Genomic DNA, 14482 nt, shown 5'->3' with positions numbered 1-14482 from the left:
GTTCTGGCTGGCATGTGGTGCTGGGGGATTGAACCGCGGTCCCTGATGCTTTTGCTAAGCTTGTTCTAAGTAGGTGCTTTTTAGACCACTGAGCCATCTCTCCAGCCCTGAGAAATTATTTCTGATTTGATTTTCTAGAGCTTCATTCAGTTGCTCTATTGTTGTCACTGCAGAGAGACAAGGCAGGTGGCTTTTTGATTGCCCACCTCATTGCCTCTTAGGCTTGCTTTTGCTGAACTGGAGGTCTGTGTGTTCATCTTGTTTGTCTTTTCATTTTCCTTTCTTTATTTAGCTTAATATCTGAGGTGACATTTGTCAATTGTCTATGGTGAGTTGCTTTATTGCTGGTATTCAGAACCTTTAGGAAATGATTACTTCTCAGAGGTGTCTTGCTGGTATAGCTAGTTTTTGGGTTTTGACTCTTCAGTTTATTGGGGAGGAGAAGCTGCTGCCTGCTTGGCCCAGCTCTTGGGTTTTTGGTCCTGTGCCACAGTATTTTCTGTGACCCTTAGTCAATCTCAGTCTTGGAATACTAAGAAGAGCTGTTTAGAACAATTATGTCACTTTTGGTTATAGCAGTCCTATCAGCAATTACAATAGAATCAAAACACAGCCTAGAAAATGACAAACTGAGCTAACTATTAACTTGCCACCTTAACTTGTTGTGTGGACTAGATTTGTGGCTATATAACAAAATCTAAAACAAACCAGAAAGTTATATGAAGCATACAAGTACTTCATATGTAAACTTTACCCTCAGGGGTTAATGTTTAAAATGGGTAAGAGAGAAAATACACAAATGGAAAAAGAGGAAAAGATTAGAAGTAAGGCTGGGAGACAAAGGAGATCACATTAACTTTGGGAAACTGGTATAGAAGATTGCAGGGAAAGAGGATATGATAAAAAGAACAGAACAGTACTATAACCACAAGGATTCTAGAAACCATATTCTCACTCATGTAAAAACAAGATCAAACAATGAAAGAGAAAACAAAAACAGAAACCACCACTACCACCACTACCATCACCACCACCACACCACCACCACCACCACCACAACAACAACAACAACAAAAGAGAAAAAAGCCTACTTTCAGGTTTGTCTCTGTTATCACTAGTAGACAATGTGTGGAGATCAAGTACTGATCCATACTGATTTACCCCAGTAATCCAGCAGTAGCTTTTTGGCAAGGTAGTAGATAATCTCAGTGAGCCTGCACCTTCTGCCCAAGACCAGACCAATTTAGCCTAAAACCATCAATGCACCTTCCAGGGGCCTGAGCCCAGCTGGGAGCCACTAGATGGAGCCAGCAGCTACTCTGAGTTCTTAGCTCAGCTAGCTGCTCTCCAAGATAGTTCAAGGAACTTTAATAGGGTGAAATGACAAGGCAGGTACTATATGGGTCAAATGATGATGAAGCAATAAGATTACTAGTATAGTTGCTTAGGTAATATTGATCCAATGGTAGTAAGGGCATATTGATGACATCATTAATCTTGGTTGATAATCTTTATCTTAATTTTATTTTATTAAGATAAGGTTCAGGCTAGCCTTGAATCATTATGTAGCCCAGGCTGGCCTCAAACTCATGGTGATCCTCCTGCCTCAGCCTTTCCAGAGCTAGGATTACAGGCTTGTGGCACCACACCCAATTCAGTAATCTGTAGTCTTCTTTTTTTTTGTGGTACTGAGGACTGAATTTAGGACCTTGTTCTTGCCAGGCAGGCACTTATTCTACTGAGTTATCTCCCAGTCCAGAATAAATTCATTCTGCTTTAAATCTGTTTGTTATTATTAGCCTATTTTCTTCCATCTTTTGTTTATTTATTTATTTTTTGTATTTATTTATTTATTTATTTATTTTTTTAGTATAGGGTCTACAGGGTCTCACTACACAGATCAGACTTGTAGTGATCCTCTTGTTTTCAGCCTTCTAAGCACTGGGATTGCAGGTGTACACCACCATGCCCAGTCTCATTCACCAGGGCAGCATGCCCCAGGGGCAGGGTCAGCAAGGCACACAGGGGATCAAGCCCCAGTTGCACCTGCCTAAACTGACACTTTAGTCCACTGAGCTATCTGGCCAGCCCCTGTAGTTTTCTATGTAGTCTTTGTCTTAGTGGTTTTAGTCTTAGTCTTAGTGGGTGGGAGAGGAGGGTCTTCCCCTAATGAGATCATGGGAAATTTCAAAGAGGTGATATCAAAAATCTCAAACTTCTATTTATCCCTCAGGGAAGTATGACAGTCTGGCCATTATGAATTTAATGTTCAGATGCACCTCCAACCACAGTCTCAGTGCCATTCTCATTTTCTGTACAGACTTCCTTAAGTGCCAGCCCTCACTGCCTACAATATTTCTACCTAACTTAGGTGTCTATAATATCCCACCCTCTAAAGAGGTATCCTTAACTGTGTTTAGGAAAAAAAGGGCATAGTTTCCATCTAGTTGCTTCAAGCTGAGAAGAGTCAGTAAAGGAGAAAGCACAGTCAGGGGCCATCTCCAGAGGTCTAATCCAATGGGCCTTGACTAGACATAATATTGCAGTTATGAACTCCCTTTACAAAGTTGACATAGTGGATCTTGGTAAAAAGAGTCTGGCACATTTGTTGTTGGTTTACTTGGACTTTGGTATCCTCTAGGCAAGAATAAAATAATTTTCCAAGAAATTAAGGCATGTATAATTAAAGAATAAGCACTAGAATGGAAAGGCCAGTTGAGGAAAGAGCCATGACTAGAAACTGCTCTTAGGGGACTGGAATAGCAAAACTGTAACCAGTTGGCTCTTAGACCCCTCTATTAATGGGGTTATCTATAAGTCTTCATCTTATAAATATCTATAAGATAGTTCTTGTTGTAAATCCCACTAGCTTTAGCTGTAAGAAGATGGAGACTTCAGTGCTTTTAAAGGACAATTATGGATAAGGTTAAAGATTCTTGTTGGGCCAAGGAGACAGCTGAGTGGCATAAGTTCCTTCTTGGCAAGCACAAGTTCCTGAGTTCAATCCCTTGTCCCCCCCAAAAAAAAAATTCTTGCTGAGCTCATATAGACTCCACTGTATTTTTTTTTAATGTACAATAACCATGGTCAGTTACCAGTGTACCTGGAAACTGTCAGAAGGGGTCAGTGATTGAAGCCCCTTTTGATATCTAGTTTTTCTTACTATGGTATTGTTTTCATCTTTTGGCTATACTTTTCTCTTATGTGTTTAATATCAAGTTAAGGTGAGACTTGTGGCAATCAAAATTAACTCTTGCTCTCTATTAAGGTCAGTTAAATCTCCTCAGGCATTTCTTTTGAAACCATGTACAAAACCTCCCAGCTTATCTGTCAGTGTTAGCTGGCAGGATGGGTTATGGTCTTCCTTGACCTTGACCTATGAAAGGATGGGAGACTTTTTCCTCTTTGTGACCTTGTTTGGTGACACTGTACCTTTGTTGATTCCTGTCCTCTGGGGTGAGGCAATCTCCCTGCTCAGGAGGTTGGGTGACTCACCAAAGTTATAGGCTCCCATAGAAAAGGTTCTCTCAAACTACTTTGGCAGTAACAATACACAATGTACTAACCATTGTTACTCTCCTAAGATCTTGTTTTGAGATTTTGTACCATTGTTTTTATTTCTTTTGTTTTAAAATAAAAATAACTAATGTCAAAAAAAAAAAAAAAAAGAAAAGAAAAGGTTCTCTCATGTTGGGGATCCTTATTGACCTTGGAGGGCCAGGGCCCAAATATTGGCTGTCTTCTTAGCCAAGTTACTTCTCTAGTTTTAGTCTCCAAACATCAGTTGTTGAAAACCCAAAAGAGAAGATCAGTGTCATCAGTATCTCAGAGGGAGCAATGAGTTCAACTATTGTAATCTCATCTGAATAGCAAATATATCCAGAGGACTGTTATTTCTTACCAACCATGGTTATTTTATTTTTATTTTTCTATGGTTGTTTTAGTAGTTTAATCTGTACAGTATGTTAACAGACAATATTTATAAAGTTCACATAGGATTTCAGCATGGGAATCATGATGATATTTTATCTTTCCAACACAATGTACATCTTAATATAGAGCAGCCGTTTTAGTCCAACATCTCTATCTGATCATGAGGCACTAAATGACAGAAAGATAATCTCACCTAATTTGCTATCCTTCAATAGGATGCCATCAAAGAAGAATGTCCTTGTCTGTAAATCTACCTTAGAAGTTTATAGCATCTACCCTTCAGTTTTTAACATTTTACATTAGTTGGGCTGCTTGGTGCCTGAATATCTCCAAGTGTAGTAACATACACATCACACGTGCCACAACACCTGGCCTATAAACAGATTTTTCACCTGCATGAATGTCCAATGGGACAATTGAGGGACAATTCATTGTGTGAGAATGTCTATCGTACTTGGGCTAGCATTCTTTAGTACCTTTTACTAAATGTCAGTAGTACTTTCTTCCAATCATTGTGACAATCAAAAGTGGTTCCACAAATTTCTAAATTCTACATATGAGGCAGTAGTTATTCCCATAAAGAACTTCTAGAATAAAATGATAAATGGAAGATATCTCCTGATAGATTGTTGAGTAAAATAGATAATGAAATAAAAGCCATGTCAGAAATCTGGAAGTGGTGGGACATCCTTATAATCCCAAAATTTTGGAGGCTGAGGCAGGAGGATCAGGACTTGAAGGCCACCCTGCACTATGTAACAAGTTCAAAGCCAGCCTGAATATATAGTGGGACCCTGTATCAAAAGCAAAAAATTAAAAAGCTACGTTTGAGGAATATTCTGTTAACTACTTTTCCTTCAGGTCTGAGGGCGAAGTAGAAAAAGAAAAAAAGAAGCAATTTTTATTTTTCCTTTTCTATTTTCTTTTTCTTAGCAGTTAAAATGAGGCAGAGGAAGTTTATAAATGCTAAGAAATAAAAGTCATTTTAATAAAAGTTAGAGTTATAATACAAGCACAGCTTCAAATCCAGTGCATTTTCCATTGTTATCATAGCATTGCTGGGATGATAAAAACAGAAAACATGTTTTTCATTTTGCAGTGCTGGGGATGAAATCCAAGGCTTTGAGCATACTAGACAAGCAATTTGCCACGTAACTACATTCTCAGCTCTTTTAAAATTATGATACAGTGGCCGGGGAGATGGGTCTGTAGAATAAACACTTCCCTGGCAAGCACAAGGGCCTGAGTTCAATCCTCAGTTCTGCAAAAATAAATAAATAAAAATAAAATTATGACACAGAGAAGATTTTTTTCTTAAATGGGAAAATCTGAGACCCACTGTAAAGCCAAAATTACCAAGAATTTAATTGGACAGCTTCATATTAACTGATCTGATAGTGACATTCTAGGAACAAAGGTGACCAAAGATTCTTTCTTTCTTTCTTTTCTTTCTCTTTTCTGGGTTGTTTGTTTGTGACAGGGTCTTGCTATGCAGTTCAGTCTCGCCTTGAACTCATGGTCACCCAGGCTGATCTCGAACTCACAATAATCCTCCTGCCTCAGCATCCTGAGTGCTGGGATTACAGGTGTGAGCCACAACATCTGGCCAAAGCTTATTTCCAAACTAAGAATTTATTAATATGTTGCTCCTTCTTACCCTAATAGGACATTAATGTGCAGCTGGGTGACATAATGAACAATGTGAACCGAATAATAACTCGCTATATTGCTCTGGATCGTAACTTATCTCCTGAAAGGAAGATCTCTCATGCAGAATCTAAGAAAACACAAAGAAACCTTCTTTTGGAGAAAATGACTGCTTGTGCTAAAGCTGCTGACCTTAAAGAAAAGACCCTTGTCTACATGTTATCTTGGTTGGAAGAATGGAGTAAGTTTCCATAAATGGTTTTCAGAGGAAAACTACAAGGTTAATAAAAAATGATAGAGAAGAAAACCTATACGTAAAATTTGAACAATTAATCAGCCTAAAGAAGGGAAGACTAAGGAGGTTATTCAGAGACAAGTTGTCCTCTGTTCAACGAAGAACAAAACAAGAAAGATACAGGCTTAGTGCCCGTTGTCCTTTTCTTTAAGCTCGCCTGAATGTTTACAAACAGAGCCCAGGCTTGGGCACTATTTCTTTGCATAGAGTGATTCCCACTGTGGTCCATTCCCTGCTTAACTCCTACTTGTATTAGAATGTAAGTAGTAGGGAACTTACTTTAATTAATGCTGTATCTACAACATCTAGAATGGTACAAGACAGAGTAGATATTAGTGGAATTAAAGAATGTATAAGCTAAGAATACAGGGGGAAAAGGATGTAATTCTGTTGTGAGAAGCCATACACTCATATTTTAGATACATATTTTTCTCGAGATAGGAAAATAAACCAATAGCTAGTTACTGTTTAACCTGATTCATACTTCCATGTACTAGTTAGCACTGCAGTCCAAGTCTCTCCCTTTATAATTTCCTCACAGAGAAAAGGCTCACAATATAAGAATTTTTAAAAATTATCAGAATAACAGTTAGTACAAAGTAACTATATTTTCTAACAGTACTATATTAAATGATTGCCTAATATAAGCCTGTATTATAATGTATTTATCTGCACACAAATAATTTTTTAAAATTTTCTTTAAGGTGCTATTTTGTCTGATATAACTCTAATGGATGTTGAAGAACACCACCACTGGATAGCACAAATGGAGATGTTACCAGATGTGTTAAAAGCCATTAACAACAATGTCAAGCTAATGTGTAAGATTAGTAGAGCTTTCCTTGAAGATAAGAAGAAACAGAAGAAAAAAATGTGTAAGTGTGCTTTATGACATGGGATATAGAGTTGGACTCTTTCTAAAACTATAGCTTTATTGAGGTACAACTTGCATGCTTTCATGTTAAGTGCACACATATTTTCAATAAACTTACACAATTGCACAATAATCGCCATAATCCAATTTTAGGGCATTTCCATTTTCCAACAAGATCTTTTGGGCTCATTTGTAATCTGTCTTCTCACCCACAGCTCCAGGCAACCGCTAGCATATTCTGTCTTCATGTATTTGCTTTTCTGAGATATTTTATACAAATAGAATATTATATATTGTCTTTTAATGTCCTTTATTTATTTATTTATCACAGTACCAGGGATTGAACTCTGGACCCTGCACTTGCCAGGCAGGTGCTTAAGCCGCTTAAGCATGCACAATTCCAACACGAGTTCGGCTGTCACACTTCACACTGCCAGTTACAGCGTGTGACAGGGGCTTAGCCACTCACGTCACCCCCACATGTGCATGCTTCACCACCTCACTGATAGATCAAAGGTGAGGGCTGCATAATGAAATATATTAAGAGAACACATTCATATAGCTTTTACTACAGTTTATTGTGATAATTGTTTTATTCATATTCGTAATATTCATATTAATAACAACAGTTGTTATTGTTAATCTTTTACTGCTAACCTAATTTATAAATTAAATTTTATGATAGATATGTATGAATAAGAAAAAAATATATGTACGATATGGTATACTGTGTGATTTCAGGCATTTGCAGGTGGTCTTACAGTGTATCCCTCACTATACAGGAAAGGGACTGGATATTTATTTTCCTTTTTTTTCCTTTTTATTTTTTGAGATGAAGAGTTTGCTGTTCCCCAAATTCTTTGGCTCAAGTTATCCTTCTGCCTCAGCCCCCCAAGAAAGTACAACTGTAGGCACATGACACCAAGCTTGACTTTATATTTTAAATAATCACAATCTGCTCAGATTAGTACTGACCCAATTCCAATAAAATATAGAATCTTTTTAAAAAAATATAGAATCTTTACATCAATAGCTCCATTCCCTTCCACTCCTTTGTATTATCACTGGTATATACAGTACACATTTGTAAGGTAAATAACATAATTTTATCATTATTCTTTGCTACTATAAATTGAGTATTTATATTAACCATCCGAAATCATGTGTTGAAATCTAGCCATGGATGTGCTACTCTTAGGCCAGGCCTTCAGGGTATGATTAAATCTTGATTTCAAAGCCCTCACATGGGATTAGTGTCACTCTTACCAAGAAAAAAAAAAAATTTCAGCAAGCACAAAGTCCTGGGTTTGATTACCAGTGGTAGGGGGAGCACCATTTAGAGAAGCAGGCTCTGACCTTATGCGGAACATGTCAGCACCTTTATTCTTGGGTTTTTTTTAAGACAGTCTCACCATGTGGTCCAGGCTGTCCTTGAACTCACTGTGTAGCCTAGGCCAGCCTCTTTCTAGAGGTAATCCTCCTGCCTCAGCCTTGAGGGCTGAAATTATAGGTATGTGCCACAACATCTAGCTGCCACACCTTGATCTTGGACTTCCCAGCCTCCAGCATTTCTTTTCTTTTTTCTTTTTTTTTTTTTTTTTTTTTTTTTGCGGAACTGGGGATTGAACTCAGGCCCTTGTGCTTGCCAGGGAAGCGCTTATTCTACTGAGCCATCTCCCCGGCCCCATTTCTATTGTTTATAAGACATCTAATGTATGATATTTTGTTATAGCTAAATACATCATCTTTTAACTCCTGCTTCAGCCTCTACAGTGCTGATATTATAGGCCGTGTACCACCACACGTGGCTCTCCTCTTATTCACAACTTATATTAGCATATATACTTGTTATCAGGATACTTTTTTTTAAGTACTAGGAATTGAACCCATAGCTCTATGCATGTTAGGAAAACACTCTGCCACTGAGCTACATCTCTATTCTTTTCCATTCTGAAGCAATCTTATGATGTTTCTCAGACTGGCCTTGAATTTGTAATTTTTCTCCCTCAGCCTCCTGAGTAGCAGGGATTACACATGTGTACCACCTAACCATAATTCCATAATTTATATTTAATAAACCTATATTGGAAAATTATTGTTGTTGTTATTATTATTATCATTATTATTGACAGGGTCTTGCTATGTAGTTCAGGCTGGCCTTGAACTCACCATGTAACCCAAGCAGCCCTCAAACTCATGGTAATCTTCCCGCTTCAGGCTCCTGAGTACTGGGATTACAGGCAGGCACCACAAAGCCTGGATGGAATATTATTATTAGCTAAATTTCCCCATTCAGAATTTCTTTTTTTTGACCTTTTTGTGCTTCAGATGATTACCTTAGTCATCATGTCTGCTTAGCACCACCCCCTTTTATTTTCAGCAATGGGGGATTGACCTCACAGGCTCTGCACTGTGCTAAAGCCCAAGCTTTTTTTATTTTTATTTATTTATCTTTTTTTTTTGTGTGTGGCTGGTACAACCCACCCTGCAGGCAGGGCTGTCATAGCATGTGGTGCTGGGTATTGAACTGTGGTCCCTGCACTTGCCTAACTTTGCCTAAGCAGGCAGCTTTAGAACGCTGAACTATCGTGCCAGCCCTCTTTTCAAAATTTTTAAATTTTGAAATAGGATCTCTCTAAATTGCCCAGGCTACATGAGAACCTTTGGTCCCTTCTGCCTCCACCTCCAGCTTGCTGGGATTATAGTCGTGTTGCCATCATGCCCTGCTGTAGCCTTATGTGACTGTGGCAGTTTCTCAGGCTTTTCCTTGTGTTTGATGTCCTTGGCAGTTTTGAAGAGTATGGTCATGTATATTTCAGAATGCTTCTTTATTGGAATTTGTCTGATTTTTCCTGTTGAGCCTAGAATTGTGGATTTTTAGCAGAAAAAACATGAGGGCCGGGAGATAGCTCAGTGGAATAAGCACTTCCCTGGCAAGCGCAAGGGCCTGAGTTCAATCCCCGGTTCTGCCACAAAAAAAAAAAAAAAAAAAAAAAAAGAAGGAGAAAAAACACGGAGGTAAAATGCGATTTTTTTTTTTTAATTTTACATTTATTTAGTGTGTGTGTGTGTGTGTGGCCAGCTCAGCCCACCAGGGGGCGGGGCTGGCTGGCATGTGGTGCTGGGGGATTGAACCGCGGTCCCTGTGCTTTGCCAAGCTTGTTCCAAATAGGTGCTTTAGACCACTGAGCCATCTCACCAGCCCTAAAATGCGATTTTCATCATCATGCCATCCCAAGGGCAGTGATACCTGCCTTTGTGGCTTGATACTGATCTTGACCACCAGGCTAAGGTGACCAGATTTCTCCACTATGAAGTTACTTTTTCTCTCCTCCCCATATTGTAAGCTCTGGAGGAAAGTCCGCATGTGCAGCCCACCCCCAAGGAACGCAAAGCCCAGCTGCCATTCCTTTATGGTGCAGCACCTACATAGTGTTTATTTAGGGGCTAAATTTTTCTGGTGAGTCTTTATCCTATAGTTATCTATTAATTTAGGCTAAATTCTCTAGTCTTAAACATAAATAGACCACAACATGAGAGAAGAACTGCAGTTCATTTTGGGGTGTTTTTCTTCTTCCAGTATCTCGAGGTACTCTCTGGAAATCTTGGAAAGAAAGAGCTACGAAGCGACCTGCAACAGCCCATGCTTTAAGACCAGATCAGATTATTAGTGATCAACTTGCTACAAGTACAAAGGTTGCAGAAATTCAAGATATGCTACAGGAACTCATAGGCACAGCAATGTTCAACAAATTGGAAACCAGTGCTATTAACTATATAGCATCAACAATACTAAACTTCTATAAAGCCTTGAATACGCTAAATGATGAATTAAAAATTATGAACTTCCAAAATGCAATTATGTATGTAGAAGAAACAAAAGAAGATGAAAAAGATATCTCCCTGAAGATAATGCAAGATCTCAGTGAACAAAATGAAATGCTTACTCAGAAACTTAAAGATGCAGAAGAAAAATATGAACAACTTATTCGATCCAAAGTTGTTTCAGGACCCCGAGCACACATAGCATCACCCACATTCACAAGCTTGAAAGTACCACCTGGGCTTTCTCCACAGTCCTCAGTGGCCATAGAGGACACTATGGACAGTATTTTAACCAAAGAATTCGAAAATATAGATGAACCCCAAAGAAAAGGGACCAAAAGCACTGGGAAAAAGTGGGATGCAGCAGTTTCCTATACACCTCAAGTTGAAATGACTCCAGATTTAACTGATCAACAACATATTTTACCTGAGAAAAAGCGGAAAATTGTGTCTCACGAGATTACTGGAGATAACATATCACTGAAGAGAGATGATGATAAAAAAGATGGGACTGTTGGGTCTTCACCCCAAAACAAAAAGTTCACAAAAGACCCACATTCACAGGAGACTTCTGAATCAAATTTGAGTGCTGGTAAAGATGAACAAAAAGGCTTAGAGACCAAACCGGGTCAATACTCTGAGCAACAAACCCTGGAAAAGAAGAAAAAGCGAAGAAAATCATCTTCTGAAGCCAAATCAAAGTCATCTACTGAATCAAAAAGCCAACATATCTCTTCTATGGAAACAAAGAATCAAGAACAGAAAAGTGGAAAAAGTATGTGGGAGCAATTCAAGCCCAAACCTGAATATTCACCTGGAAAAGGTCCAGTTCCATCAGAGGCTGAATTAGAACTCACCACCAAATTGATGAAGGACAAAGACACCAGAAGTGAGCAGACAGAGCCATTCAGGACAATCAAGGCTGATTTCACTTCTGAGCCACAGAAAGTTGAAACACAAGGAAAGAAACGCCAAATCTTTTCAGGAACTACTACAAGCAAAGAAGAAAAAACTGAAGAGGAGATGTACATCTTCACCAAACAAGCCCCGTTTCAGCAACTTGCTAAAGCACAGTCAAAGGTCACGAAAGAGACTCTAGCAAGTCCAGATGGCAAAAGTGAACAGAGCAACATAGAGTTATTTCAAAAAGCTATACTGGCTTTCCTGAAGGAAAAAATTGATAGCACAGGAAAGCCTTTGGATAAAAAGAGAGTGCTGAAGGAAGAAGAGTTACTTATAAAAGCAGAAGGTGAAAAGCTGGGAGTCATAGAGGCAAAGATGGAGGAATATTTCCAAAAAGTGGCTGAAACTGTAGCTAAAATCTTGAGAAAATACAAAGACACAAAAATGGAAGGACAAGTTGGAGAGAAACGTATAAAACAAAAGCAGGGACTCCCACTTATGCAAGGATCACCTGAAAAGGAGTTATCAATTAACGTAAAGCCTGAAGTTAGCTCCTTCCTCTCAAATGAGAGCACAGACCTATTAATTAACACTTTATTACAAATGATCTTAGCTGAGATGGAAAGTGAAAGAGATGTTCCAAACATTTCACTAACAGAAAACATCCCCGAGGAGAAAGGAAAAAGGCAGCAGGAGAAATATTTGCAAGGCCAAGAACAGATGCCTGGTGGTGCGGATCTCAAACATCTCTGGAAGAGCTCTCAGAAGACACTTGACAATTTGGAGGCAAAAAAGGCATTGCTCCAGGTGAAGAAGATAAAGGAAGGGCCACAAGGGCAGAAACAGCGGCAGGAAGAAGAGATGGGGAGGGAAGGGCAAACACAGGGGGTTCAAAAACAGACTCAACAAGATGAGAAGCAAAAACAATGGAAAAGTAAGAGAGATGAACAGAAGACAAAGCAGCAGCAGCTGGAAGCACAGAAGCAAAAGATGAAAGAAGGAGGAGTGCCCTTGGAGGAGGAGAGAGAGAAGAGCCAGCAGATTCAGAAGGAAATGTGGCTTCAGGACCTGAAAATGAGTAGGGGAAAAGATGACAAGGAGAAGTTGAGCGAAGAGCTAGAGGACCTCAAAAGACAGAGGCCGAACACAGCTAAGTATCAGATGACAAAAAGACCCGAAGAGTTAGTAAACATGATCACCCAAAATTCAGTGAAATTATCTCCAAGGGGAAAGAGCACAATGAAAAATAAGACCCAACTATATCAAGGAAAAAAGATGCAGATAAATCTTAAGACATTAGAGAGTTTTCCAGAAGGAAAGTACCCCCAAACAGACTCTCCTATCACCTCCACTCAATCCTTTCCAACTGGCACCAGTCTTGATTCTCGGCAGCCTCTGACAAAATACATCACTCCCAGTCCTCAGCAGGCTCAGGATCAAGAGATCACTCTCACTTCTAGGAAGGCGAAGGGCCTGGAGGTCACTCTGACCCAACAGGCTCAGGTTGATGGGATTACTCTGACCCCTGAGCAGGTTCAGGCTCAAGGGATCACTCTGACCCCTCAGCAGGCCAAAGACCTGGGGATCACTCAGACCCCTCAGCAGGCTGAGGCTCAAGGGATCATTCCCATACCTCGGCAGGCCAAGGATGTGGGGATGACACTCAGACCTCAGCAGGTTCAGGCTCAAGGGATCACTCTCACACCTCAGCAGGCCAAGGACCTGGGGATCACACTCACACCTCAGCAGCTTCAGGCTCAAGGGATCACTCTGACCCCTCAGCAGGCCCAGGACTTGGGGATCACTCTGACCCCTCAGCAGGCTGAGGCTCAAGGGATCATTCCCATACCTCGGCAGGCCAAGGATGTGGGGATGACACTCACACCTCAGCAGGTTAAGGCTCAAGGGATCACTCTGACCACTCAGCAGGCCAAAGACCTGGGGTTCACTCTGACCCCTCAGCAGGCTCAGGTGCAGGCTCAAGGGATTACTCTCACCCCTCAGCAGGCCCAGGACCTGGGGATCACACTCACCCCTCAGCAGGTACAGGCTCAAGGGAAAACTCTGACCCCTCAGCAGGCCAAAGACCTGGGAACTGCTCTGACCCATCAGCAGGCTCTGGCTCAAGGGATCACTCTCACACCTCAGCAGGCCAAAGACTTAGGGATCACTCTGACCCCTCAGCAGATTCAGGCTCAAGGGATCACTCTTACCCCTCAGCAAGCTCAGGCTCAAGGGATCACTCTGACCCCTCAGCAGGACAAAGACCTAGGGATCACTCTGACACCTCAGCAGGCCCAGAACTTGGGGATCATTCTGACCCCTCAGCAGGCTCCAGTTCAAGGGATCACTCTCACACCTCAACAGGCCAAAGACCTGGGGATCACACTCACACCTCAGCAGATTGAGGCTCAAGGAATCACTCTGACCCCTCAGCAGGCCAAAGACCTAGGGATTACTCTGACCCCTCAGCAGATTCAGGCTCAAGGGATGACTCAGACCCCTCAGCAGGCCCAGAATCTAGGGATCACTCTGATCCCTCAGCAGGCACAGGCTCAGATCACTCTCACACCTCAGCAGGCCAAAGGACTGGGGATCACAGTCACCCCTCAGGAGGCTCAGGTTCAAGGGATTACTCTCACTCCTCAACAGGCTGAGCAGCTGGGAATTACTCTGACCCCTCAGCAGGCTCAGGCTCAAGGGATTATTCTAACCCCACAGCAGGCCAAAGACCTAGGGATCACTCTGACCCCTCAGCAAGGTCAGGCTCAAGGGATCACTCTCACACCTCAGCAGGCCAAGAACATGGGGATCACGCTAACTCCTCAGCAAGCTCAGGCTCAAGGGATCACTCTGACTCCTCAGCAGGCCCAGGACCTGGGGCTCACTCTGACCTCTCAGCAGGCTGCAGCTCAAAGGATCACTCTGACCCCACAGCAGGCCCAGGACCTGGGGATCACTCTGACCCCTCAGCAGATTCAGGCTCAAGGGATCACTCTGACCCC

General features: G+C 41.0%; 1 protein-coding gene across 1 annotated transcript in view; it reads left to right on the top strand.

Moving 5' to 3' along the window:
• Positions 1-14482, top strand: part of Fam186a (family with sequence similarity 186 member A) — a 72018-nt gene that overhangs the window by 24024 nt on the left and 33512 nt on the right. The window contains exons 2-4 of the mRNA XM_012516131.2: positions 5599-5821; positions 6580-6750; positions 10330-14459. Of these exons, the coding sequence (XP_012371585.1) occupies positions 5599-5821; positions 6580-6750; positions 10330-14459 (4524 nt within the window). The remainder of the gene's footprint in view (positions 1-5598; positions 5822-6579; positions 6751-10329; positions 14460-14482) is intronic.

The sequence above is a fragment of the Octodon degus genome, unplaced genomic scaffold (assembly GCF_000260255.1).
Source record: "Octodon degus isolate 3935 unplaced genomic scaffold, OctDeg1.0 scaffold00093, whole genome shotgun sequence".
Classification (NCBI taxonomy): domain Eukaryota; kingdom Metazoa; phylum Chordata; class Mammalia; order Rodentia; family Octodontidae; genus Octodon; species Octodon degus.
This window is presented reverse-complemented; position numbering and strand designations above follow the sequence as displayed.